This window comes from Pseudochaenichthys georgianus, chromosome 2 (genome assembly GCF_902827115.2).
Source record: "Pseudochaenichthys georgianus chromosome 2, fPseGeo1.2, whole genome shotgun sequence".
NCBI lineage: Eukaryota > Metazoa > Chordata > Actinopteri > Perciformes > Channichthyidae > Pseudochaenichthys > Pseudochaenichthys georgianus.
In genome coordinates, this window is record NC_047504.1 from 5,509,245 (window position 1) to 5,537,040 (window position 27,796).

The following is a 27,796-nucleotide window of genomic DNA, read 5'->3' on the forward strand; positions in this document are numbered from 1 at the left end:
CCAACAAGCGGGTAAGCAGAGGCGCGGCTGCTGATCAATCACAGACAGAGGAGCTGTAATGCTAGGTTGCCAGGCAACAGGGAGAGAGAAGAAGAAACAGTAAAGCGTCTGGAGGGGAGTGGGGGCTGGGTGGGTGGGGGCAGTCTCAGCTTTTCACCTCCGTCTCCCTCCTCCAACACCTCCTCCTGAATGTCTGGATCTTAATGTGACTTTGTTCATATGTTTAATGCTGAATATTGTGTTGAAATGCACGTTTAAAGAACAAGTACTACAATAGGAGATTTGCTCGTCTTCCTTAAATCAAGTCTACCGTCACTATGAGCAACATATGCATCAACAGACAGGTAGGACATGTCAATACAATGGGAGGAACATGTTTGAAACATATGTTGTACTCATTTTAAGAGAATGAACTGCTGCATGGCAAATAAGAGTAACGCATCTGAAATAAGCACAAATATCATATTGGTGAATATTTATATGGAGTGTCTTGCCTTACCATGGACACATGACATTTACATGTTCACACCCGTCTGTACGTGTTACATCAACGCACATCATGAGACTGTATACATTGCATCCCCTTGTGTATGCTTAAAACTGTTATTTTATACAGTACAGAAACTTATAGATGAATTTTATTTACTTGGTTAGATTTTTATAGTTTCACAGAAAAAAGTAAAAGGCCAGGAAGAAAACAGAAAAGAAACAAGCGTTAAGAAAAAATATGTCCTTTATTCTTTTGGCTTTGAAATGATATCACCATATGAGCGGACAGTAGTCACTTCCTGCATGCAGTTCACTAACACACTACAAGCGCAATGAGAGATGGCTACTGATTGCTTCATGGTTTATCTACACGTATGGGACCTTACATCATGTGTTGCAGTGCAGAAAGGAAAATGCACTCATATCTACAGTAAAAATGTTATTTATAATCGGTGGAACAAGCGCACACACGCGCGCTCACATGAAGAGACTACATTCTCCCGCTCTTACAAAACACACATGTATGACTTACATAAATGTGGGGATAAAAAGTGCTCTTACATCAAATGTAAGTGTGATGCATACTGTGGTCCGAGATCGCTATACTATACAAACCAAAGCACTACATCGAACCACTCGCCTCTCGGTTTAAACAACATGGATGCCATACAAACATCTGTGATATTATAAATGTGATATATTGTCATGTTCTAGCTTGACATTTTCTTAAAGTATATTTCATTAGTTCAGGGTTTTTTCCTTTACAGGAGCTCTGGGGGAAACAAATACAAGTGTCACTTTAAAGGCATAGTTCTGATGTTTTGGGAAATTTGCGATCATTTCCAAAAATGCCAAACTAGCTCTTTAACGCGTCCTATTCCTTGCATACATTCAGCTTCTCTGTGTTGCTATGGGAGACGTGAGTCCAGAAAGAAGCACGATACAGACATCACTGATGGCACACCTGGGAGTACAATTGATCCGTTGCACTTCAGCTTTGTGTCCCATTGTCTGCCAGTGGTGAGTTTACAACAGTGAAAGCAGACGTATGCTCACAGTGAAACTAAAAAGTAGAAAACATTCTTTCTCATCAAAAATAAAAAGAATGCAGAGTACGTATTAAGTGATACAGCCATCGTTAAATTCAAGACACTGGATTTATAGTAGTAGCAGCGGCACTAGCTACAGACAACTTAACAGTACACTCAAGTGTGTCAGATAGTAACAACACCCTATAGGAAACTCACAAGCATTTTGCACAGAGGCTTTTTTCACTTTGTGTTCACATACAACACTCCCATGTCAGGCCTCCTTCTAAGACACACACTATGTCCCACTTTAGAAGCTGTAAACAAATGTCTCTGATGCATTGTTATTTTTTGTTCCTATTCATAAACTTTAATTTTTTCCGGTCCTTCCCTTTGTTTTCCTTCTCGTATTTGTCCTTGTCCGACTTGGTCACGCTGTTGTAGGAGGGCGGGGAGGCCGTGGAGGGCGTCATGTCCGTTTTCTCCGAGGTGGACATCTCGCTGAACTTGCAGATGACCATGACGTCCTTGTCGGGGTCCCGCATGCCCTCCTTCAGCTGCTCCTTGTAGAGGGCGGAGGCCTTCTTCATGGTGCTGCAGAACAGGAAGCGGCGGAAGGCTCTCTGGATGATGAGCGCCGCGATGTCCTCCTGTTTGCGGCGCAGCGTGGTGGTGATGGGCTCGTAGGACACCTTGGAGGGGTTGGAGGCCATGAAGCGCTCCTCCATCTGCCCGCGCAGCACGTCCATCTCGCCGCTCTCGCCCAGCACGCGCTTGGTGAAGGCGAACAGGATGTCCAGGCAGTGGATGCGCTCGCCGCTCACCATGGGTAGGTCCATGGAGATCAGCTGGAGCATGTTGGGTTTGGGCATGCGCAGCGGCGGGTCCAGGGCGTCAGCAAAGTCAGACAGCTTGCTGTACTCCATGAACTGAGTGGCGCCGGGGTCGAAGCGCTCCCACACCTCGTAGAACATCTCAAAGTCGTCCTCGCTCAGCGGCTCGGCGCTCTCCTCCGTGGCCACGCTGAAGTTCTCCAGGATGACGGCGATGTACATGTTGACCACGATGAGGAAGCAGATGATGATGTAGCTGACGAAGAAGAAGATGGCCACCGACGGGTTGCCGCAGTTACCTTTGTAGTTGTTGCCCGGGTGCTCCATCTGGCTGTCACAGTCGGGCTCCCTCTTGTTCAGGATGGGGGCCATCAGCCGGTCCCACCCCGCCGACGTGGTGATCTGAAACAGACAGATCATGCTGTTCCCGAACGTCTCGAAGTTGAACATGTCGTCGATCCCCGCCTCTCGCTTCACGTAGGCGAAGTTGGACATGCCAAAGATGGCGTAGATGAACATGACCAGGAAGAGTAGGAGTCCGATGTTGAACAAGGCGGGGAGGGACATCATCAACGCGAAGAGAAGGGTCCGGATGCCTTTGGCACCTTTGATCAGGCGCAGGATGCGACCTATCCTGGCCAGACGGATCACTCGGAACAGCGTCGGGGACACAAAGTACTTCTCGATGACTTCGGATAAAAACATACCTGCAAAAGCAGAAAAAACGTCAGCAGGCCATTTTACTTATAAGACAGTAAAAAGCTTTCGCCCCTTTAAGGGAGGTTTGGATTGTGCTGGGGTCGTCCGAGGCTTTTCTCTATAGACAGGAGATGGGTTGCACGTCCTCAGTTCAATTTGTACATTAGAGCAACACATTGCAAACCTTTCTGCGGGTACTCACTGGACGTATAATTGACTCTGGACCTAAACACATCTAATCTATCCAATTAAAATCTCCCTCCTTACCTACAATGGACAGGATCACCACCACAAAGTCGAATATATTCCACCCGATGGTGAAGTAGTAGTGGCGCAGGGAGATCATCTTGAGCACACACTCGCCGGTGAAGAGCGTGATGAAGACCAGGTTGATCCGGTAGAGCATTAAGGCAGTTTCCTTCGTCTGGTCGTCCGTCTCCACCATCATGGTCACCATGTTGAGGCAGATGAGGATCATGATGACGATGTCGAAGGCCTGCTTTGTGATGAAGTCGAACACGCAGCCTTGGAACTCGTTCTGAGGGCAGAGGAGGACAGCAGGAGTCATGTGACCCTTCCTCCCCGAGTCTGTTCGAGATGAAGGACAGGGTGAACACTTACTGCAGGCCGGGGGATGGGTTTCTGTGGCTTCTTGGAGCCCAGCTTCTTCATGGCGTTGTAGTACTTCTTCTGCTCTTCTGTCATGAAGATGTCCTGACCTCCAAAGTAAAGGGAGCACAACAAGACATGGTTATAACCACATGGAAGACTCATTTTGTGTGTGGTCGAAAAATGTTATCCCTCGTAACAAGTCACTTCTTAAATGTCAATTTAATAATGGCACATATTGCATTTGTGAAACCATGTATAATGACTTTAAAGGCCTCCACTGTTTGTTGTTGGTGTCCTGCGTCACCATGAGGGCCAATCAGTGTGTAAGGGACAACAGGTGCTGCTCTGAACCTCCGTCAGGTGATCTGCCACAATGTTCCAGGGGGAGCGGCCACTCCATAAATCAAAACAGCCAACGCATCCTCTCATTATTAAATGCTTTGGGTAACTTGATTTGCAATCACTGACTGCTGCTGCTGCATGTCAGCATGAAGCCTCCATGTGATCAGTAATCAACAGAGACACCTGCAGGAGGACCGTGCCGCACATGCACACAGCTTTTATGAGAATGAATAAGAACTCCTGTTTGCATTGTAGAACATGGCCTTTGAGGTCAGAGGGACGTGGAACCTCCACCATTACATTTGCATCCTGTCACCCTTGAGTACAAGTGGACTGGATTAGAAGACTTTCCCCCTGTATTTAAACTGACAGATATGCTATCTAAAGCACACAGTGAGACGAGCGAGTCCGTACACGGTCATTAATCAAGCGATGAACCCTCTCCTGATATGATACATGAGGCACGTGTCTGGAGGGAGGACTGGTGTCAGCGCTGAACGTGTGTGTGTGTGTGTGTGTGTGTGTGTGTGTGTGTGTGTGTGTGTGTGTGTGTGTGTGTGTGTGTGTGTGTGCGGGGTTGTGATGGGGATCGAGTGTCTCAGTCAGAGCTGCAGGCACGGAGGCAAACACCCTCCCCTCACTCACACCCTCTCCTGGGTGTTGCCAACCCTTCTCGTTGGTGCTAGGTTGTATGGAGGGCACATTGACAGACTGTACGGTTTACACGTCGTGCTCTGTGAACACGCGGTCCGTGAACTTGGACCGTTCTGTGCTCACCGTAAGTGATTATCGCCACTGTTGGCTAGCTAGCAACGGTCGTTTCAGCTAGCAGGGTGCTGCTACCTGGGTTTTATCTCAACTTCAAAAACATAACATTTATAAACGCCTTAAATGCCATGTTTTTTCCCCCAAAGTGTTCCCTCAGCCGTTTCACCAGCATACACAACTCGTTTTAGATGTCTCCAGAACATGTTGGGGTCCAATCGGACATGTTCTGATGGATTATGTCACTAAAAGCCACTTATCTTTTTCTTCTGCTGGTTGAAGTTGTCGATGATGACACCAATGAACAGGTTGAGGGTGAAGAAGGAGCCGAAGATGATGAAGATGACAAAGTAGAGGTACATGTAGAGGTTCACTTCATATTCAGGCTGGTCCTCCAACTAGAACAGGACAGATAGAACACATTGGAATGCTATTGGCTTACATCAGCCCCTCCACTTATACATCCATCTGTTAACACTTACATTCCGAGAGTCCACCGCTGCGTACATGATGTCCATCCAACCCTTAAATGTGGCCTAAGAGCACATGTTAAATAGTCAGTGTGCCTGATGGGGGTATTTTTTTTTATAAGATTGGTCCAGACATACATTTATCAGATCAGACTGTCAATCAAAGCAAAACTAGAAAATGCTTACTTTGACATGTTGGCCTCATACGGCCCCCTGTGTCCCTGAACTCACCACTTGCAGCAGAGCCAGGTAACCGGCCCCCACGTTGTCAAAGTTGATCTTGACGTTCCTCCAGCGGGCGCTGTCGTTCACCAGGTTCAGGCACTCGCTCTTGTTGTTGACCACGTCGATGGGGAAGATCTCGTCGTTGGTGGTGTTGACGCAGTAGTAGTACTTCCCTGCGAACAGGTTGACGCCCATGATGCTGAAGATGAGCCAGAAGATGAGGCACACCAGCAGCACGTTCATGATGGAGGGGATGGCCCCCAGCAGCGCGTTCACCACCACCTGGGGAGGGGCCAAGCACACACTCAGGAAACGGCTCGCCTAAACACAGAGGCCGTTTGATTTGAGATAAGTGGCTATTACAATCATGGAATCACTTAGCTGCGCTTAAAGAAGACACGTGCACACCTGAATAGATTAGTGTTCTGAACGTAAGCAAATACTGATTTAAACATTCCAACATTTTTCAAAGCTGTTTTTAATACCTACTCATTTTATATATTTACAACATGAGGAAGATGGATAGGTGAGAAAAGTGAACATTTGAAAGGTATAAAAGCATAACAGAAAAAAACCTTAGAGAGGCGGGATGAAGTCACAACATTTTGTTTGACTGTAAATGAAAAAAGACACACAACAAAGAAAAGAATTACAGGTCAAAGGCAGCACGCGAGCAACGTCAGAGAAACAAAGCCTGAGAGCCGCTAACAAAGAGAATCCATTGACACAATGTGCAGAGTCATGCAGAACAGTGTGGAACTGCAAGGAAAAGATAACTAAACACAAGTTATAATACACATGCAGTACAACCACATGATATAAATCAAATATATTTATACTGTACAATCATTTTGCCTGTTGGCTTCTGCTTCAACAATAAGAATATTAAAAGCGTTATTCCCAGATGTCCTTACCCTCATGCCCTCAAACCGAGACAGGGCCCTGAGGGGCCGCAGGGCTCGCAGTGTCCTCAGAGATTTGATGGCGGTGATCTCCGAGTAGCCCATAAAGTTGGCCACGAGGCTGACCAGGGACACCTGAGAGACGAGAGCGTCAGAGACAGGCAGGGTGAGAGGTGAGACATGAGAAAGGTCCCTCTGTTGGAACATGATGGAGGGTTATGCATTAATGATTAGCTAAGAGATTATAAAGAATTTAGAGTCTTAAATAATGTGACAGCAATGAACAACGAGTTAAGCAGCATGTGCTATTTATATCAGTATGGTCATCGCTAAAAAATAATAGTTTTTATATTTCTCGCCTGTTAGATGTGCGTAAAATATCAAGCTACCAAGTGAAGGCTGGACCATGCGTGTTTTTGACCCCAATGATATGACACAATTTGATGCTGTGACTACAGTCCTCAATCCTCAGTGCTTCATCGGACTCGCAGCAAGAAAGCACATATTTCCTCAAATAAAAGAACTAGGGCTGTCAAACGATTACAATTTTTAATCAGATTAATCACAGTTTAAAGGGGGGGGGGGCGGCTAGTGGAGTACTTCGTGACCACAGAGTGTGAACTTTGTGATCAGCTGTTTTAGCGCAGTTCTCCAGTGATGGGGGGAGTCTCCCTCCGCAGCCGGTTGGCGTAGTTTTGGCACAGTTCCGTTGTACAGACCGACGTTAACAGCAGCCTGTCTGTGCACACGGAGACCGACTCTGTCGTCCGGTGATCGAACCGCCTTCTGGAAAAGCTTCACAAGTACGTCGGTACGCAAATGCGCTTTGTGACACAAGTGACGGTACGCATTTCAGATTACCACATAAGCTGCGTACCAGTTATGTGTTACCTGAACTACAGCAAAAGTATTCTCCGTCGGGACTTCCTGCAACAACACCACGCCGTTATCAAAGATGTTCTATTGAGAAGTCGATCACTCCGTGACAAAAGTTTTCAAACCGTGGCTACTGAAATCAATCTTACTAACTGCTGTCTGTGCAATTTACTCCGCGAGTTGGCAGACTTTATTTTGCTTACTTTAACATCATTTTTCATGGTGGGGCTAAGCCACTTCTTGGTATGGCTGTAGCCTACCCCAGCCATACCCTGGCGCTGCCACTGGTGGCACGTATGGGGCGGGCCATTCTGCACATGCGTTAAATATTTTAACGCAATTAATTAAAAAAATTAATTACCGCCGTTAACGCGATAATTTTGACAGCACTAAAAATAACCAATCAAATGTGAGCTGTCTTCGACTGGACTCATCATACGTACGTCTACGATGAGGAAGTCGAGCCAGCACCAGGCGTTGGTGAAATACTTGACGAAGCCGTAAGCCGTCCACTTCAGCAGCATCTCCAGGATGAAGATGTAGGTGAAGACCTTGTCTGAGTACTCCAGCACCGTCTTGATGGTCCTCCGCTGCTCGATGTAAATGTCCTCAAAAGCCTGAACACAATGGAACACATAGTAAAGAGCAGTCGTGGAAGAAGTGCTGTATGTGTGTAGAACTGTGTGTTGTTTCTGTGGAGTCACAGAAGGAGAAGATGCACAGAACGTCTGCTCACCAGGGCTCCGCTGCTGAGCAGGATCATGAATATGATGAAGGACTCAAACCAGTTGTGCTCCACTATGATGAAGCAGGTTTTCCTGAGTGTCCACCAGCTCTTAAAGTGCTCTTCCTCCTCGTTGACCTGGCAGCACTGGAACCTCCTCACACAGCCTGCAGGCAGCGGGGGATTGTGGGTAGAGGCGCATACGATTCAACCAAAACAAACATCTTTTTTTGTTCAGTCCGCTAACAAACAATCCGATTTGATATTTACATAATTGCTAAAGTAATGCTAATCAATGCATGCGCCGCTACCATTCAAGTATTATTAAAGCATTACAGAAAAATCATCATATTTTCTTTTTGTATTCCACATTCGTACACGACTTAAGAGGTACTTGCAGCTTCAGAATGGCTCTGGAGGGGCATCAGACTAAATGTCAGGTTGCATTACAAACCAAGACTCCTTTTCTTTCTGTCCTGCTGAGCATTCGTACTGCCCGTCACTCATGGACAGTTACCTCGATTTACTCTGCGCCTTGAAATGTGCTGTGGGAGCATTTCAACGCCTACCCTTTCTCGCTTCGTCACACTCTCCCACTAGCCGCCACCCTCACACCCCCCTCACCCTCTGTGAAGCACGCCTCTGGTTCCAGCGACTCCTCTGGCTCCAGCTCCACCGAATCCACCCCGTCTCCAGGGGGCCGGATATCCACCGTGCTCCCCTCCGATGAGCTCGGAGGGTGGGGCTCTATGTCAATCTTCTGGAAGAAGACGAGGGTCTGAAGTTAGGAAACAACGCCACACTGGTTATAGGAGCCAACCTTCTGAGCTGGTTATCATTATGATTCTCCATTGACACGTACTCCACCTTAGTGTGGAGACTGGGCACTGTAATGGCTCACATATTGGGCTCTTCAAAGTCATTGTATCATCATCACATGCAGCATCGATCAAATGTACCTCCAGGCTTTGTTTTTACGGTATCCGATCAGATTATGTGGCAACACATGGCATGGGGAGGTTAGCATAAAAAAGTGCGCTGTGGGTACGTTTGATGTGCCCTCAGTTGGAGGAAGTGCATGCAGTATTCCAGTGCATTATCAATCCAAGCCTGAAATAGTACCAAGCAGAACATGTGCTGAAGTATTTTCATGTCCACTGAAAAATGAGCCCAAATCGATGAGTCTAGAATGTATCCCCCTTTATCCAAAAATGGCTTCTATGAATATTTATCCCCCCACCCTCATAGCTCGAATCACCCCGCGCTGCTGAACATTTTCCGGAGTGACATGAAAACACGTTATTTCCATTCCTTGAAAGCAGTGTACAAGCTTCTTCTGTTTGTGTTGAAGTCGACGGTATCCACATTAGCTTACCAGCAAACACCAGCACTGTGCACTGTTTATAAGACAGCATGTGGTCTGGCGTAGTTTTAAAATGTTCCCATTTTTATAAAACATGTTGTATTAGCACCCATGCATACCCAGAAAACATACAGGGCTAAGAGTGCTAGTCTTCTCAGCAATATGCAACACATGTAAAGTGTTGCTGCCGTCTTCCCCACTATCTTTGTGTTTCAGTCTCTTTTTGATCTTGTGAGGCTTCCTGTCTGTTTCTTTGGGCAAACATGGTGCTGTCTGTCTGGCCTCATGTCGGATCTATCTGCTGTGGTGTGCTGTACGGGAACATGTCATCCTAGACAGTGCAGCAGCTCTGATTGCCCAGCTAATACGGCATGGGAATGATGGAAGCATGCTGCTCACAAGTGCCCCGTTTTCTGAAGGCGAGTGTCCTTCTGGTTCTTCCTTCTCTGCTACAGCCAGAGACCCACCTTAGCTCTTCTGGGCATGGATCTTATGAGGGTTTTACTCTTAGTCCAACATGCTTCTATTTGGCAGATTGAGTTGGTTTTTATTATACTAGTATAAACAAGATGGATGCAGTGGATCGAAAGTGGATAACACAGGCATCGAAGCACACTCTGTTGGGATCCAATGTTATTTCAGATTTTAAATAGAGGTTTAAATGAAGATATTATTCATCACAAATAAGCCTGGCTGAATGTAAACGCCATGTGTTATCCGTTTGCCACCCTGCAAAAATCCATGTTGATTAAGTGGTTGGAAACTTGGAAAGAATTCCCTATATAGATATTTCTTTACCATTCTACTAATAATCGACACAGAACAAGTATGTACAAGTATTTCATGTGTGTGTGTGTGTGTGTGTGTGTGTGCATGGGCTATGAACCAGACCAATGAATTTTGTCAAGCTACAGCAAAATTCATTCCATCTCTCCCCCCCCCCCTTCTTTCTCTCCCTCCTCTCTCCCGTCATTCTCAAGCTCACAGTGTTGGATGCCAATCAAGTCCCCAAACCAAGCAATGAAACCAAAGCAAACATCATGTTGGATGGTGGTCTGTCGATGGACAAACGGTGGTGCTCATTCCTAATGGTGTGTTACTGCGATGCAGCCTGATGTTTGGAGATCAATTATGAAAGGGGTGGGGGGGTCGGAGGGGTAAAAGGGAATACGATGACAGCATTGAAGTGCTGCTGTATGGGAGAGGGGTAGGGAGAGGTTTAAAGCAAAGAGGGTGGGGGGGACGGAGGGCAGACCAGGCAAAGAACGAAAATGGGCAATCCATTGAAGGGATGAGAATGTTGCTTGTCTGTAAATGGCATAGGCAGTCCTCATGGTTAGTGCTATGGTACAATAAAGTGCTCTTACAATTGTCCTCTCACTGAAAACCTTGAGAGCGTCTGTGACACAGCTGCAATAACAAACGGGGGGTTAAACAAAGTAAGTCACACACACACACACCAAAAAGCCAGCATACAACCTCAAGTGTGCTCAGCCACAATGGGAACACACACAGCAACTCATTAGAATCCCCCTAAGGCGTTGTCTTTCATAGATACTCGTCTTACAGAACTCTAAATGCTAAAGATATTTCTAAATGTCTTTAAATAATGGCTCAGACATCACCAACCCCTGGCTACAGGGTGTTCACTTCGGTGTTGTTTGTCCAAATCTGGAACGTGTGGTGCCGAGGCTAGAAATAGTCCCCTGGGTTTGTTTTGACTCTCAGGGACTTGGCACCACACCCACAGTGGCAGGTTGACATCACCAGGGAGCAGAGTGCCGATGCTCTGTCGGCCAGGCAACGCTTAACAACAAAACCTGGCATTTGCTCTGTTGGAATACGCAAAAGAAAAGTAACACTTCCTTGCGATGTTTGTGGTGCATGTAGCTTTGCAGATTGCTCATTAATTTAATCGTAATGTTTTTAGTCCCTCTAGCAGGTCGACCGTTTAGCACTACACACAAATACACTGACAAATCCATTACACTCTGAGCCTGCTACAGGACAAATGTGAGTCATGATTGGTCATTTCTTCTGCTGCCATGGCTTCAGAGCTGACATTCGTAGCGCAGCATGAATCATGTGCAAATGAGTCAGCAGGTATTTTATTTTCAAACTGTTGGAAAATTGCCAGTAAAGGCCATCTCTATGCAAATCATGACATTTATACATGGCTTGCGTTGGCTGTTAACTATTCTGCATATGAAGGAGCTAATCATCTACAAAGGCTGTGACTCAAGACATTTCTATAAACTGATGGAGACATGTCATCTCTGATCTTACCTCTTTGCTGCCCTCCACGTCCGACGAGTCGCTGCTGAAATCTTCCGTGTTCGGGTTCTCAAAGTCCGACTCGCCCACAGCGATGGGCACGGTGACTGTCAGGGTGGGGTTATGAATAAATGACATGTAGTCACATTCCTCCAGCGGGTACTTCCCTGCAGTGTCCACACCAACCTCAATGACCAGCCCCCCTCCTGGCCGCCCATTGCCCTCCGTCACGTACACCACACTGGGGTCTCTGGTGATCTCCACGGAGGTGTGGTTGGAGATGCAGTTGTCCTTGCCGTTGCTGTGCAGCTCGTCCAACGGTTTGCTCTGCTCCGTCAGGCCGGAGCCCTCACCGCCCTTACCGCCCTTACCGCCGAAGCAGAGGCTCTGAAAGAACTGGCGCAACATGGATTTGACAAACGCAATGCCCCGCTGGATCCGACCCACGGCGATCTGCAGGTTGTTCATCTCGCTGTCGTCGTCGGTCGCTGCCAGGTTGTCGGCGCTGAAGGAGCTCAGGAGGAGAGCCAGGAACAGGTTTAGCACCTAAGAAGAATTGACATTAGGCAGGGTCTAATCAATTCAACTGAATAACCAATCAAGAGAAAGATAACCCATACCACCAGGTTTCCAATGACCATGACCATCAGGAACACAATCAGGCACATGCTTTGTCCCGCAACCTCCATGCAGTCCCACATGGTCTCGATCCACTCCCCGCACAGCACCCGGAACACGATGAGGAACGAGTGAAAGAAGTCGTGCATGTGCCAGCGGGGCAGCTCGCAGCTGTCCGAAATCTTGCACACGCACTCCTTGTAGCTCTTGCCAAACAGCTGCATGCCCACCACGGCGAAGATGAAGACGATGATGGCCAGCACCAGAGTCAGGTTCCCCAGCGCGCCCACCGAGTTCCCGATGATCTTGATCAGCATGTTCAAAGTGGGCCACGACTTGGCCAGTTTGAAGACCCTCAGCTGGTCAAAGAGAAAATGAAAAGCACTGTCTGAGTTTCTGAAATGTCTCGACATGATTTAAACTCAATTGTTGGGGGAAATAGTTTTTTTTTTTAAAAGAGGTATCTTGTGAATCATCTAATACAGCTTTTGAAATAAGATATCCCTCCGCCAGGGCTCTTACCAATCTGAAGGACCTGAGCACAGACAGGCCTTCCACGTTGGCCAAGCCGAGCTCCATCAGACTCAGACTCACGATGATCCCATCAAAGATGTTCCAGCCCTCCTGGAAGTAGTAGTAGGGATCCAGGGCGATGATCTTGAAGCACATCTCTGCTGTGAAGATGCCGGTGAACACCTGATGACAAAGGGGCAACATGTTGAGTTTTAGTCTGCAGCATGAGAGATATGTTCCCTCAGTTTGAAAGCACACACTACTTACCAGGTTTCCAACTGAGAGCACGCTGTTGAATTCTTTCGTCATGGGGTAATGCTCCATGGCCATGAAAAGGGTGTTGAGGACGATGCAAATTGTGATGGCCAGATCCACAAACGGGTCCATGACCACCGTGCAGACCACGTCTTTTATTTTCAGCCATGCTGGGTAACAATCCCAGATCAGACAGGTGTTGGAGAATCTATACCAGCAGGGCGGGCATTTCTGTCTCGACTCTTCGAGCTCTGGAAAAGGACAAATGAAAATGTGTCGTTTTAACTAAATGCAGTTATACAAAAGGAAGAAAGGAAAATACGAATGAAATGAGACTGAAGCCACAAACCTTCCATGGTGTTGGTGAGGATACTGGCCACGCTCATGGCTCTCTGCCTTGCCACTGGTTCGTCTAAATAATCCATGGATGGATGGCGGAAGCGTCGTTTCTTCAGCTCTGCATCTGTAGTTGTGCCCTGGGAAAGAAAAGCAAGACGGTCTACGGTGTTCAAACATATCATGTATAATTAAAGCCCTACACACACATGCTTTAACTACACAGGTGTTTTCACTTGTTGCATGATTAGACCTGGTCTGATTGTACAGACTGTACAGACTGTTCTTGATTGACAGGTGTCGGACCCTATGATCAGTATTGTAGGTGGGGAGATGTGTCACCTTTATCATTTTATTCTAATCAGCCAGAACATTTGAAAACACCTGTGCGGACGAGTCGGATGAAAATGCTAAATGTTTTAATGGTCAGTTAGTCCAATGAAGAGACGGATACCACATGTCAAATGTGTTTATTCAAAGCCTGTTATAAACCTAACCCTCTGCATCGGAGAGCAAAGAGTCTTTTCCTAAGCTGAGGAGAATGTCATTAGTTTTACGGTTTGATTTGAAAAGAATAAAGTATCATGTGGAGAGCAAATTCTAATAAGATCAATGGGATGGGTATAAGGCAAGGCAAGTTTATTTATATAGCACTTTTCAACGCAAGGCAATTCAAAGTGCTTTACAAAAAAAAATGAAAGACATTAAGCATTAAAAAAGAAAAGCTAATAAAATAAACATTAAGGAAAAATACATGGATAAAAGTTACAGTGCAGTCTAAAATATGAATAGTTCAATTAAACATTACAAGAAAAAGTACATGGATAAAAGTTACAGTGCAGTTTAAGATATGAATAGTTCAATTAAAAGCAGCGACAAAAAGAAAAGTCTTCAGCCTGGATTTAAAAGTAGTCAGAGTTGCAGCGGACCTGCAGGTTTCTGGGAGTTTGTTCCAGATATTTGGAGCATAATAACTGAACGCTGCTTTACCATGTTTAGTTCTGACTCTGGGGACAGAAAGCTGACCAGTCCCTGAAGTCCTGAGAGATCTGGATGGTTCATAGTTTAGCAGGAGGTCAGAAATGTATTTTGGGCCTAAACCATTCAGTGCTTTATAAACCAGCAGCAATATTTTGAAATCTATTCTTTGACACACAGGAAGCCAGTGTAAAGACTTCAGAACAGGAGTGATGTGATCCACTTTCTTAGTGTTAGCGAGGACTCGAGCAGCGGCGTTCTGAATCAGCTGCAGCTTTCTAATAGATTTTTTAGTGAGACCTGTGAAGACACCATTGCAGTAGTCGAGTCTACTGAAGATAAAGGCATGGACAAGTTTTTCCAAATCCTGCTGTGACATCTTTTAATCCTAGATATATTCTTTAGGTGATAGTAGGCTGATTTAGTAACTGTTTTAATGTGACTGTTGAAACTCAGGTCAGAGTCCATGACTACACCTAGATTTCTGGCTTTATCTGTTGGTTTGAACATTGCAGACAGAAGCTCAGCGCTCACTTTTATACGTTCCAACTTTGCTCCAAAAACCATTACCTCAGTTTTATCTTTGTTTAATTGGAGAAAGTTCTGACACATCCAGTCATTGATTTGTTTAATGCACTTACTCAGTGTTTGAATTGGAGCATAGTCTCCTGGTGAAATTGTTACGTAAATTTGTGTGTCATCTGCATAGCTATGGTAACTTATTTTGTTGTTTTTCATTATCTGAGCCAGTGGTAGCATGTAGATGTTAAAGAGAAGAGGCCCCAAGATGGAGCCTTGAGGAACCCCACATGTCATATTTGTCAACTCAGATGTGTATGTACCTATAGAAATAAAGTTTTTTCTGTCCTTTAAGTAGGATTCAAACCAATTTAGAACTGTTTCCGAAAGTCCCACCCAGTTTTCCAGTCGGTCTAGTAATATGTTGTGGTCAACAGTGTCAAACGCAGCACTGAGATCTAATAATACTAACACTGAAGTTCTGCCACTGTCTGTGTTTAAGTGGATGTCGTTAAAGACCTTTACAAGAGCAGTCTCAGTGCTGTGGTTTACAAAGGAACTAAGTGGAATCAACTTGAATGCAGATTAAAGCATGGAACAAACAGTCACCTCGGGCAGCAGGACACCTACAGGCGAGGTCGTGACAGAAGTTCCTCCGACCAGAGACACGACTCCGTTGCAGTCCACGGCGCAGTGCATCTTCCCGTTGGCGGGCAGCATGAAGCGCGGCGCCCCGAGGCTGGTCTGGCTCACAGCGCTGCAGCGGCGCTCCAGACGCCGCGGCAAGAACAGCGACCCCCGGCGGCTGTCGCTCTCCTCGAAGGTGCTGTGTTCGTCGTCGGCGAATTCGTTCTCGGAGCCCATGTCGCGTGCCCGGCCCCGGAAGCTGAACAGGCTGGCGCGGCTGTTCCTCCGAGGGGAGAAGAGGGATTCTCGGATACTGAGGAGAGACTGGGGGAGAGAGGGAAGGGAATAAGGGGTTTGAATGACGAGTGGTTAGGAGAGAGGAGAGTGACTTGGTCCTAGGTGGGCCTAACAGGTATGTAGATAGGCAAGGAAGGAGGGAGTGAGAAAAAAACAAAGTAAAAAAGGACAACAGGGAAAATAATGATGGCAACACACTATGTATTTTATTGTTGGTGAAAATGTTAGCTTAGCTAGGTGTTCTGCCTGCTTCTAGTCATTATGCATTAAGCTAGGCTCCAGCTTCATAATATACAGATGTGTGGTATCCATCTTCTTGTCTAGCTCTCAGAAAAAAACAAATCACTTCCTGAATTGCTTAAGTATTTTTTTAATTCACAATACTTTTTAGTTTTTGTATTTTCTTCCTTGTAGGTCAGTTATTTTGAAGTGTCTCTGAGCTTTAAACCACTCTTATAATGAGACACCAGGGGAGGTGTTTACCTGGTTGGGCGAGGAGCATCTCTTCTCATAAGAGAGTCTGTTGGCGTCGATGGAGAAGCGGAAGCTGGTTCTCTTGATGCTGTCCTCGGACTCAGACTTGTGGAACTTGTCGCGGCCCCCCCTCTCCTCCTCCTCTTCCCTCTGCTTCCTCTTCTTCCGCCTGTTGCGTCGCTCCTTGGCGCTCTTCGAGCTGAGCTTTGACATCCCCGAGGAGGACTCGGAGGCCCGGGCCCCCCTCTCGCTGTACTCTCCGCTCTCCGTGGCTGCTGCCGCGGCAACCTGCGAGCCAATCAGAGCACAAACACAGTTGTCATGGCGATCCAGTGCATGTCTCAGAGGCTCTCGCGAACAGAGCTGAGGAGAGAGCCTGGAAGCTGAGAGTCGCGCCAGCAAATAGAGCCAGGATCTAAAAATGGACGCCTCAATACTTTTTATGCAAACCAAAACATTTCTGAATTCCTGCATTTATGAAAATAATACAGGAAGTGTGGATGCTAGGTTAGGCTAGGCTTAACATCTAAATGCATTCATTTCAATTGATTTTTAAAGAAGATGTTTATGGAAGCAACACTGCATACATGTGGATATTGGTACAACATGTTTTACATCTGCTTAACTGTCACTGATCAGGGCCGGTCTTGCTATTTGATGACATACTACTACTACCACCATATGAACTGGCAGAAGTAGTACCTTTTTACCACCGGCCGAATACCTAAGCTAATTCAAGTGTTTATCGATGCATTTATTTATGAATGAGGATTAAAAATAACGATCTGGCTTTGTCGTCACAACTGTTTATTTTAATTTCCATTATCCTGCATTTCTCTTGCACTCAGCTGCTAATTATTGTTTCTGTAGGTCGAGCAAGGACTGCTAACCCCTGAGGGAGCAGCAGAGGGGTGTCACTCCTTCAATGACAGTGAATCCCTCGGTCTCCAGGGGCAACGCTGCTTTTGTCAGCTGGCACCACACCTCAATAGAGCCGCTACATCCACATAAAAAGAGATTCTACCAATGACTCATGTATGTTATAAAACACATGGGAAAAGTCCCTAAAATCATTGTTTTCTGAATGGACAAACAAAAATGTTCAAATGTTCGGATTTAAATAGACAAAGATAGATGTCCTGCCTGAGCCTCCTCTTGCTGTCTCTTCAGCTGCTCCAGCATGGCCTGGAACTCCTCCTCCTTCTGCTGCGCCTCCTCAATGGTGGCCTGGTTCTGCTCGTCGTACGCCATGGCCACCACGGCCAGGATCAGGTTCACCAGGTAGAAGGAGCCCAGGAAGATCACCAGCACGAAGAAGATCATGTAGGGCTTTCCTGCCGCGCGCAAAGTCTGATAGACCCAAGGCAGACAGACAGAATGTATTCAAAACAAAGGGTATTTGAAAAGCAATATTTCCAAATGTCAAGTTGCTGCATTGTGCTGCTGCAGTTCAAAACAAACGAAGCCTTACAGAACAGGCCTCTTCAATAACAGCAGAATGACACACCTGAACAAACAGGGTATGTTTGCTCAGATCTTTAAAGCCAAGTCTTTTATTATTTGAATATAGATAGTAAATGCAGTAAAAAGAAATACCCAAGGGACAAGCACGTTATGTACTCCCTAATGGAGAGATGAGCTAACCTGCTGATACAGGTTTTCCCAGAAGTCCTGGGTCATGAGTCTGAACAGGGACAGGAAGGCCCAGCTGAAGGAGTCGAAGCTGGTGTAGTCGTAGTCGGGGTTGCGGCCGGCTTTCATACATATAAAGCCCTCTGGACAGAGCCTGTCAGGACACAGGCGTTAGCAACAACACGTAGCATTAGTGGTGCCATGTGTAGTATCGCAAATCTAATTATCAGTGGAACAAACATCATTCCTAAAGGGTTTTCTGTATGAAGAGCACTTTTATGAAACTTCCTGTTGGGTCAGACGTGACTCCTTGGAGAAAAACACTGAGATAATTGATCAAATTAAATGCTGGAACATTCATCTTCTTCAGAAGCAATTAGCATCAGCGGATACAACCCTTCCTAAAACGTGGTTAAAAAGCTTCTGAGGAACTGAGCTAGCTTGCATGATATTATTGAGAGCAATGGCTGTTAATAAGTGGGATCATAGTATGATCTATAGTTGGATGCTTGCAGAAGGTTTGACTGGCCTTGAGTCAGAACGGCACACTATCCTCTTTGCCTTTTGGAGTGACTCTTTAGCAAATATCAAGTGAAATCAACAAGCTTTCCTTAGTAACAGAAGCATAAAAGGAGTTTAAAAAGTTGCCAAAACGCAGATGAGAAGCACCCATAGTTGACCGGCAGTTTAGCTTCCCGTAATGCCTCAGCGCGGTGGCGAGAGTCGACACTAATTGCGGTGCATCTAATTGGCCGTATAAATAAAATATGTCAAGCCTTACCCAGCGCCGCTGCCGTTCCCACAGATCAGAGCATCCCTTCGGCCAGGGAGGAAATAGTAGTTGGCTAAAGAGAGGGGGGGGGGGGAAAGGGGAGGAAAGGGGCGGTCAGTCAGGAGATATGAGGGAACACAAAGACAACCCTCCACTGTGTGTGTGTGTGTGTGTGTGTGTGTGTGTGTGTTCATATTGTATATCTGCTGGCAGGCATAGAGGACGGTGGTGAAATGTGTGTTTCAACACCCAGCGCATTAGTCATCCTTTTTGTGTGTGTGTGTGTGTGTGTGTGTGTTAATAACCACATGACCTGATCTACCATGTGTGTCACAGTATCAGACTACTTTAGGGTCATTGATGCAATACACATGACACACTTTATATCATGTATGCATTTGTTATCAGCTGTCCGTGACTCTCTGGTGTTAGCTTGTCATGCAGCTGGTGCACGTCTCCCCCATATCCTGCGGCGGTCAGTGACTCACCCTCTCCGTGCCACACATGGGCTTTGGTGGAGTGAAGCAGGGTAGTGGGGGGGTGAAAGTAAAGGATTTGATCGTTGTGGCGATTTGCTATTCTCCCACCAGCCCTCGTTAGAAAGCGTGGGCCATGTTTGCAGCCATTTCCGTCACTGCGTATCAAACGGAGACCACCGCCCTGACCCATCATTTGACCCCTATTAACCCCGGCAGCACTTTCACGCGTGCTTACTATCATTGCTGATGTACTCTGTCCAGTTGAAGTAGTTCTCCGTGGTGTTCTGCCCAAACGTGGCGTTGCTATCCAGCAGGGAGTGGCTGAAAAACGTGTCGTCGGCGGTGACGTTGCTGCCGTTGGTGGCGTTGTTGCCGATCGGCCAGCGCACACACTTCTGCCTCAGGTTGCCCATGAAGAGCTGCAGGCCGATGAGCGCGAAGACGCTGAGGCAGAACACGGTGAGGATCATGACGTCCGACAGCTTTTTCACCGACTGGATGAGGGCGCCGACGATGGTCTTCAAGCCTGGACGGGAGAGAGGGTGAAGGGGGCGGGAGGGATACATCGCAGAGTGATTACCGACTGTTACAGCCAACCTATAAAGAGAAGGAAGTTGCTCAGAAGAGCTCACAGTAGCAAGCAGCAAGGTGACCTGCAGTGGAGGTTCCTGTATGAAGTGTGCGGTCATACAGGAAGCAGGTTAATCATGATAAACCATGAGTGAACGTTTCTCAAGCCCAACACAGTGCTATTGGCTCTGGGAATGTGATCAGTAATAAGTCATGTGGGCGAATATTCTATACAACTGCGCTGTGGTGCGGAGGGTGGAGAGAAGTGGTGAATATGTTGGAGGGTGATTGTGGTCACATGACTGATCTCATCTCAAAAGCTCCAGTCGAGTAAACCCATTATTAAACCACAGCTTTCCATCGTGTGATTTGTACAGCTAAAACAAATGAGCGACGGTTTGTCAACTAGTGAGAGTCAGAAGTGATGGAAGATATATTGAAATAAGTTTGGCCAGGGCCCGGCTATACGTTTCTTCGTCCTTTTTCAGAAACGAGTGCAATCTTTTTTTTCTTCCAACCCTCTCTTAAATGATTCCAAGGCTTTATTCTCATGAGCACAATGGCTCCAATGAAGATGTTGAGTCCCCGCCTCCTCCAACAATGCAACGTAAAATGTCAAACCAGACAATAAGGACCCACTTCTCACCAAATCACCACTCTCCATCTTTGATGCACCTCTTCTCCCCCACTGTGCTTCCAGTTCAAATGTCAACGTGACGAGTCAAATGCATTTAAGGGCAGGAAATGAGCAACATGTGCTAAGACTGCGTATGCTAGGCTACAGCATGTTTGGGATGGGGGTCTGAATGTACAGTATGTAATGTAGAAGCTTTAAACATGACCTTGGTGTTAGTTTGTAATGTCAGCGTTTACAATGCGTTATCCCAACCACCACTCACCATGTCACCACTTCTCCAAAGAGACACAACATTGAACAGGACATGCACAGGAAACAAGGTAAGGAGGAACCCTACACACACAAGTGCTTGCCACCAGAAAATCTGCTTTTGCAATGTCTCATGCATAAAAGAAAAAAAACAAATAAGTACCACAAAATCTACCCGTAAGTCTCCCAAGGCAAGAATGGATTTCTACCAAAAATAATTCTGCCTTAAAGGGAGTTTCTAAAAGCTCAGAATCACGTCAATCTGCGCAGATTGGAGCCAGATTCCAGCTTTTACTGGCCTCGGGGCGGAGGCAGCATGAGAGACGGCGACGGGCGTCATCAGGCTTAGCTACAGTGAGATGGGCGGGGGGGTGGTGCTTGGATGTTAGCGAAACGCCAGTTAGCCGTTAGCATTTCATCAACCCTTTTGGGCCTGTCTCACCTGGGATGACTGATATAGTTTTCAAGGCTCGCAGAACCCTGAAGGTTCGCAGTGCTGAGACATTGCCCAGGTCCACAAACTCTGTGACATATCTGTAAGGGAAGGGGGGGGGGGGGGGGAGAGTAGGATAGAGGGGGTTTGGGGGGAAAAGGTGTGGGACGCACATATGCCCACGCACACACAAGTCAGGCACCCGCACACATGTCGTGACAAGACAGAAGGAAGGTCAAGGGGAGGGGGGGGGAAAGGGGAGGGGACGGCAAAACGGTCACGCACAGAGGACACATGGCAGGAGTGCTGCAGGCAGGCGCGGGCAGCCTTACCTGGTATTACTGAGATAGTTTTCAAAGCTCGCAAAACTCTGAACGTGCGCAGAGCTGAAACATTGCCTAGGTTTACAAACTCTGTTATATACCTGCAGGATCAAATGCACAGTTACTACACAGCAACAGAACCCATCACACATGAAGAAATCCTCTAACAGCATTAGGAATCATAGGGTTAATACAGTCTTAGCATATTATGCTACTAGTGAGGAAACCAATACTGTGATCACACATTCATGCTGAAGGGTCCATTTTGTTTAGCTGTGGACAAACATGGGCGGACATGGGCCTAAATGAGACTAGACGTCATCACGCTGATCATCGGCCGTGGTTAGCTTAGCCGTGCTGCATGAAGTCATGTGACCATGCTTTATAGCCTAACATTAGCTTTTTACTTCTTACAATCCTAAAGTGGTGTGAATATCTGGTGATTATCCAGCTGAAGTATCATAAACATATGTTTTCTCTGAAATATTCCAAATGTATTGCTTTATTTCTAGGGAGCTTTGAGATGCTAACTTCTGGGTCACCCTACAAAACGGTGTCGTTGCTGCACCGCTCAATGTTGGCCAAGATATGCAGGGCTTACATCCAATATAGACGCTCTTGGCAATCATTTTAAAATGTACACACTGAGCTGCGGATCGTTCCGTCCCTTCCTCTCCGTCTCACAGTCAGTGGGACTATATTGGCTGCTATGCTGATTAGCCTTAAAAGCATGTGTCCTCTTAATCGACGCCACATCAGGTTAAGCTGACGCTAACTGCGCCTGTCACAATACTTACGCCATGAGGATGACACTGAAATCCAGCCAGTTCCACGGGTCCCGCAGGAAAGTGAACTTCCCCACACAGAAGCCCCTGGCCAGGATCTTTATGAGGGACTCAAAGGTGTAAATCCCTGTGAATGTGTACCTGTGAAACACAGTGAGGGACACCAGAAGTGAGCGAGAGAGGAGGAAGGACCCACAGAGAGGAATGTTGGTGAAAGACTTCCTGTGTGCATGGCACTTCTTTTTACATTACTGGTATCACTGCCTCAAATCTCGTTAGTCATCCATTTGTTCATATGATTCTTGATTATTAAATGACCTCCACTATGTGCTGCAGTGACCTCCTTTGAGAGGCAGTGGGTCTGTGCTTCCTTCAGGGTATCTGCACTACACTTAAATGCTTGCAGAGCATCCTCTTTTATCAAATGTGTCATAAGCCTTGTCTTTTTGTATCCTTGGTTTGCACTCGGACATGATTCAGCTAGCATTGCTATATCTTGTTTATTTGGATTAAATAGAATATGTTTATGAACCTAGAAGCTAAATCAATCAATCTACCTACGAGTACAAGTAATATGTATGTTCGAGGAAGAAAGAATGATCAGGAAAGGAACACATTTGAGGGATAATGTTTTGTGGCGTGATTCCATCCCGAGTGAAAAGAGACAACATGCGTACTTACTCTACATTCTTGGCCCATTCTGGGGGGTTACTGAGGGTCATGAAAGCACAGTTGGTCAGGATGGTGAACATGATCAAGATGCTGAAAATCGTAGAGACAAAGTTAAGGAGCATTTGCATTGTTGAGCATGAGTCACTGTACTCATGCCTGCCATGTAAAACACACTTCATCCTGAACATCAAGACTATCATGTTCCCATTCAGAACTGCTAGAATAAGGATAACAACATGCAGGATGTAAAATGTCTTTCTGAGCAGCAGCAAAGCCTGATGGATGTCTGCTCACAACTCTTAACCAATCATGACATTTAGTCTTCTTCATCGTTTAAATCCCTCTTTTGTCAGACAAACCCTTTCATCCCAATCAAGCCGTGTCCGTGGCCAACTCTGAAAGGATATGAGTGTACTAAAACTCTAATGGCTACCCTCCTCAGAGGGTTGAATGGGCTTAGGATGTACAAGGCAGGAGTGGCGTTGAAACGGAAGATTGTCTTCCCGCGATTCAATACTATGAAGGTCTGAAAGAGAGAGAAGATGATGTGTTGAAATCAAACAAAGGCTGTCCATGCTTACCTTATCTTCTATGTGGGAAATATGCAGCTTACAGGGGAGACATGCAATAAGGACTCCTCTGCATGACTTTGTATCTCCTGGTGTGATTATTCATAAGAGCAGAGAGGAAGGCTGGCTGTTAATATAATGGAGCTGTAGGGGTTCACCTCAGGCAGAACATGTTGGCACCGTTCATGATTCAAAATTCTATTAAAGCGACAGTACACAACTGACTCGCAGAGCAGATTTATGTATGAACTATTTTCTTTATACTGAATTACAACCAGAAAAACAATTGCTTCTGGGATGTATAGTCAAAAATAGTCAAGTACTTTATGCGAGTACTTCAGTCTCACATGGATTATGTAGACGATGCTTACAGAGGCTTGATGAGCTGCACTTTACCCTTTGATAAATACTGATCTGCCTACACTGACGGATAGGAAGTTAAGTTATTCATCCGTTACCTTCAGCACAAGTTCGTCCTATGTGGGAGGAAATTGCTACATCTGCTTCCTTAAAATAGTTTCTTGAGAGCATCGGGCAATTACCTTCTAGATTGTAGACGGTGAAAAGTACAGACTGTAATCATATATCAAAAGTAACTGCTTGAGTCACACCGCTTCCTTTCATAAGACAGACGTATTATAGTAACCTTGGAACCGACCTTCTGATTGCTGTAGAAGGTGTCCAAGTCCTCCAGAGGGGTGGACACCAGGCGGGGAGGGGTGTCACCGTGGATGAAGGGGAGAGATTTCCCCGCCTCCAAGTCGCTGTTGGGCTTGGGCCCGTTCTCATCATCGCTGTCGACGCGGCGGTCCGCCCGTGGTCTCCGGGCCTGCTCCTCGGCGATGCGCCTCTCGATGGCGGCCAGCGACTCGGGGACGAAGGGGCGGAAGCTGTCAGGTCCGGGCGGTACAAGCAGCTGTGCCATCTTGTCATCCTGCTCCTTCAGAGGGCAGCGAGGGGCTCAGCTGGGGCAGGGAGCTGCAACACAATGATCAGCCAACATGTATACGACACATGTATGCATTATTGTGTGTAGGTGCGGCGCCGTCATCATCATAGACATTGCCAATCCACCAATAGTGAATCATATGGCAATTAAAGTAAAGTCAAAATATTCACATCATTCTAGTGTTTGTTAAGGTGAGCAAAACAGGCTGATTGTACGCGTTGTAAAATGTGACGTTTCGCTTGCTCCCCCTTTGTGGGGTGAAAGTGGAAATGCATCAAACAAGCTCAAGCCACCAAACAGTAACTCAAAAATAGGTTTACGACCTGAATTGTTTACCGCGACCCAATTGATGGAATGCCTTAATGTGGGTGACTAATTTCCCAAGCAAATGAGTGGATATAAAGCAGTTGCAGAAATGCATTTGAGAGGCTGGAGGAGATAATTGTAGCGCGTGTCACGTGGATCTCTGGAGTAGAGCGTTTCAATCAGAGCAGTGAGAGGTCACAGGTAGGGTGGAGGGTTTTACAGAGGCAGTAAATATGGGGCACGACATTGGTGCCATGCCTTCAGCTGATTCACAGCGACACAGAAATAGCCAGAGGAACAGCATGTGAAAAGACTCTGAAGGGAACATACAAATTGCCCGTCTGAACCTACTTATTTCTGGATTTCCCTAGTGGTACTGGCCTTTTAATGGCATATTGTAGTGATGGATGGTCTCAAATTACAGATACATTCATTAATAGCTTCCAGTTGAAACAAATGCAGTTAAAAGTATTATTGATTTTTCCTTGTTATCCATCCACGATGCTTCACACCAAGAAGCCCATCATGGTCCCGCAGGAACTATCGAAAAAGGCCCACAAAAACCGATCCTCGCAAAAACCCTAGTGAGCCATTGTCAGTTTAATGGTGGGTCTTTTTCATTGTCCAGGCCCAGAAAATAAGAAGTCTCATTTAGTCCTTTTCCAAATGGAAATAAGAGGAACAGAGACCGTCCGAAGACATTTTTCTTTCTTTCAATTGAAAAATCGGGGTTAAAGCAAAGGACAAAAAAAGCTATTATGGCATTTCGCCGACGCCTGAGTAGCAAGCAACTCAAAGAAAGGTCTGGAACACACCTCTATAGCTCACTAACTAACATGTTTAATCTGGATTTCTGTTCTTAGCCCTAATGCTAATCCAAGCTGGACTTGTTAATGGACTCTTTTCTGCTTCTACTGTTTACTAACCCTACTTTTCGGCATGTTGCGAGACACTAGAAATAAAAACAGGAATACTCATCTGCTGGCTTATTTTGAGCAAGTTTCCTCAATCTTTACACAACACTGATTGGCTATATATGAAAGAAATTAAGACATCACTTCCTGATTTGATTTGAGTCTGACAACTTAAGAATGCATCCTCCAAAGTTACCCCATTTTGTATAAAATTACCATTATGTAATATCGCTAAAACAAATCTCAACTGTCTGGTGAGCAGAAACAGGGATTTTTTTACCAAATAGTCTAACATAGTGCTAATTGTTATAGCAACCAAATGCAGTTTAAATGTAGGTATAGGCATATTGTTTTAGAATATACTTTTAAAATGACACACCTGACATTTTAATTAGGGTACCTGTCACAACATGTCCTGAGCAGTAATGACTCCTTTAAGTGCCATTGAGCAAATCACTGCTGTTCTGTCCATGGTGCTAAAGGAGAGCAGCTGCCTCAGTGAACAAACAGAGACATATACTGTGTTTCTAGAAGCTTTCTGAACTAGACCTTCTCTGTTGACTAAATGTACCTGAGTTAGTGACATCGCATCTGAATGACTGCAATTCTAGCTGGCATGGTGTCAAAAGGGCTTATATTGTCATTATAGAAAATGGAAACCTACCTATGACATTTTAAATGAAATATTAAAATTTACATTATCCCATAGCTGTACCTTAAAGCAATTTGAAGACCCCCAGCACCTGTAATAAGCTATAGCAAACACTTTACGTTACTCTTTTTTAAAACAATTAATGACTACAGATAGAGACCGACTTGAAAGTTGTAGCAAAGTAGCTAATAAGGCTCATTTAAAAAATAAATATACGGCGGGTGGCAGACGATACCTTAATTGTCTCGGTCTCAAAACGAGCCGCGGCTGCTGTCGCCATGTTGGGGCTGTATCCGCGTGTTTTCAGTGGAAAAAAAGGACACTTTTTGAAATTGCCACTATGAGCCTGTTGAATCAGCCGACATGTCTTCACCTCCACCTCTTCAAAATACGCCACCAGCAGAACGACGACACCCAGAAGCAGTAGGGTAAATAAGAGAGCCAGAAGCACACGTACACACCGGTGGCTGTCACCGAAAAGGCTGTGACGTTCAATATCTTGCACGGCAGCAGACAACCATCAACCAGCGTTGCAAACTGAGGTCCGGGGGCCACATGGGGTCTTGAAATGTAATTAAAATGGCTCCAAGCAGTACTTTCATTTAACTAATTTCATTATTTCCTGCTTCATACGTTTTTTTTTTATCCTCACTTCCATGTTTCATATACTTTAACAAAAAAACACCTACAATTTAAACCCTGATTAGAGTCTAAATCTTATCCAATGGGAAATATGTAATAAGTATTTAGGCTCACTGACAGGAGGTTTACCATGAATAACTGAATACGTCTGCGCGTGTCCTCTCCATAGAGCAACTGGTACCAAAAATAGAAATAGACCTTTGTTTTTTCTGTCACCTCCCTCCATGGTTTACATATGAAACCTCTGTAAATCCAAGCCCTTCTTGCATGACATGAACAGGAAATTAGAGATATTACCTCACAACACGACGGGGGTTAGCTCATATTTGAAGCCCATTTTGTTTATCAAAGCTCGGAGGTCATTTTCGTTAATTTTGTTCGATTGTAAATGTAATCTTATCGGACAGTACATAACCTGGCAATATTAGGTAAATGAAATGCCCCACCAGTGAAATGGAAATCTAGTGAAAAACTAAATATCTGCGTAATAAAAACGATATTTTAACAGGGAAATTCCTTTAAAATGTAGCTTATACTGTGGTAGGGTGGACCTATCACGCGCGCAACAAGCGAAAAAGATCAAAGAAAAAATACAGACAGATTTAAAATGTCTTATTAATTGTAAGAAAGGTGTTGAATTCACACACTACACTACACTTACATTACAGAAAGTGAATTGTCTCAGCGTAAAAATCGAATTTAACCCGATTTTATTTCAATCAAAAGGGAGCTGTCACATCAATAAAGCTTGCCCAAAGATCTGTATACTCACCACCATTACGGTGCCCAGCAGGTGGGGACCCTGAAGGTAGATCCCATACCCGAAAGAGTAAACCTTTTTTAAAGCGTCAGTCAATACCAGATTTATATTCTTCTAAATCTTCTTTTGTAAAGTCCTGTTCGACGCTTCATGGATTGTCATTTAAAAAGCGCTCCTTTGATTTGTTTTCTTTAGCCGCCCTTGCTTGCATGGAGAAATCAATCCGCGCTTCC

General features: G+C 45.6%; 1 protein-coding gene across 6 annotated transcripts; it reads right to left on the reverse strand.

The window, feature by feature from the left end:
- Nucleotides 1-715: 715 nt before the first annotated feature.
- scn1lab (sodium channel, voltage-gated, type I like, alpha b) lies at nucleotides 716-27,796 on the reverse strand. Of its 6 annotated transcripts, none has more exons than XM_034098875.2 (27): nucleotides 27,576-27,796; nucleotides 23,999-24,318; nucleotides 23,179-23,297; nucleotides 22,781-22,870; nucleotides 22,112-22,240; nucleotides 21,001-21,092; nucleotides 19,338-19,628; nucleotides 18,633-18,696; nucleotides 17,864-18,005; nucleotides 17,363-17,569; nucleotides 16,229-16,507; nucleotides 15,431-15,772; nucleotides 13,338-13,464; nucleotides 13,001-13,239; nucleotides 12,743-12,916; nucleotides 12,223-12,579; nucleotides 11,615-12,148; nucleotides 8,590-8,725; nucleotides 7,978-8,132; nucleotides 7,685-7,858; nucleotides 6,378-6,500; nucleotides 5,470-5,745; nucleotides 5,251-5,304; nucleotides 5,029-5,166; nucleotides 3,671-3,775; nucleotides 3,317-3,587; nucleotides 716-3,057 (listed from the first exon to the last, which is right to left on the reverse strand). In XM_034098875.2, the coding sequence occupies exons 2-27, from the start codon at nucleotides 24,263-24,265 to the stop codon at nucleotides 1,862-1,864; spliced, it is 6,081 nt and encodes a 2,026-aa protein (XP_033954766.1). In that variant the 5' UTR covers nucleotides 24,266-24,318; nucleotides 27,576-27,796; the 3' UTR covers nucleotides 716-1,861. The 6 variants fall into 6 exon arrangements, with proteins under 6 accessions (XP_033954766.1, XP_033954741.1, XP_033954774.1 ...); XM_034098850.1 differs by having other exon boundaries at nucleotides 8,590-8,743; XM_034098883.2 differs by lacking the exon at nucleotides 21,001-21,092 and adding an exon at nucleotides 21,324-21,415.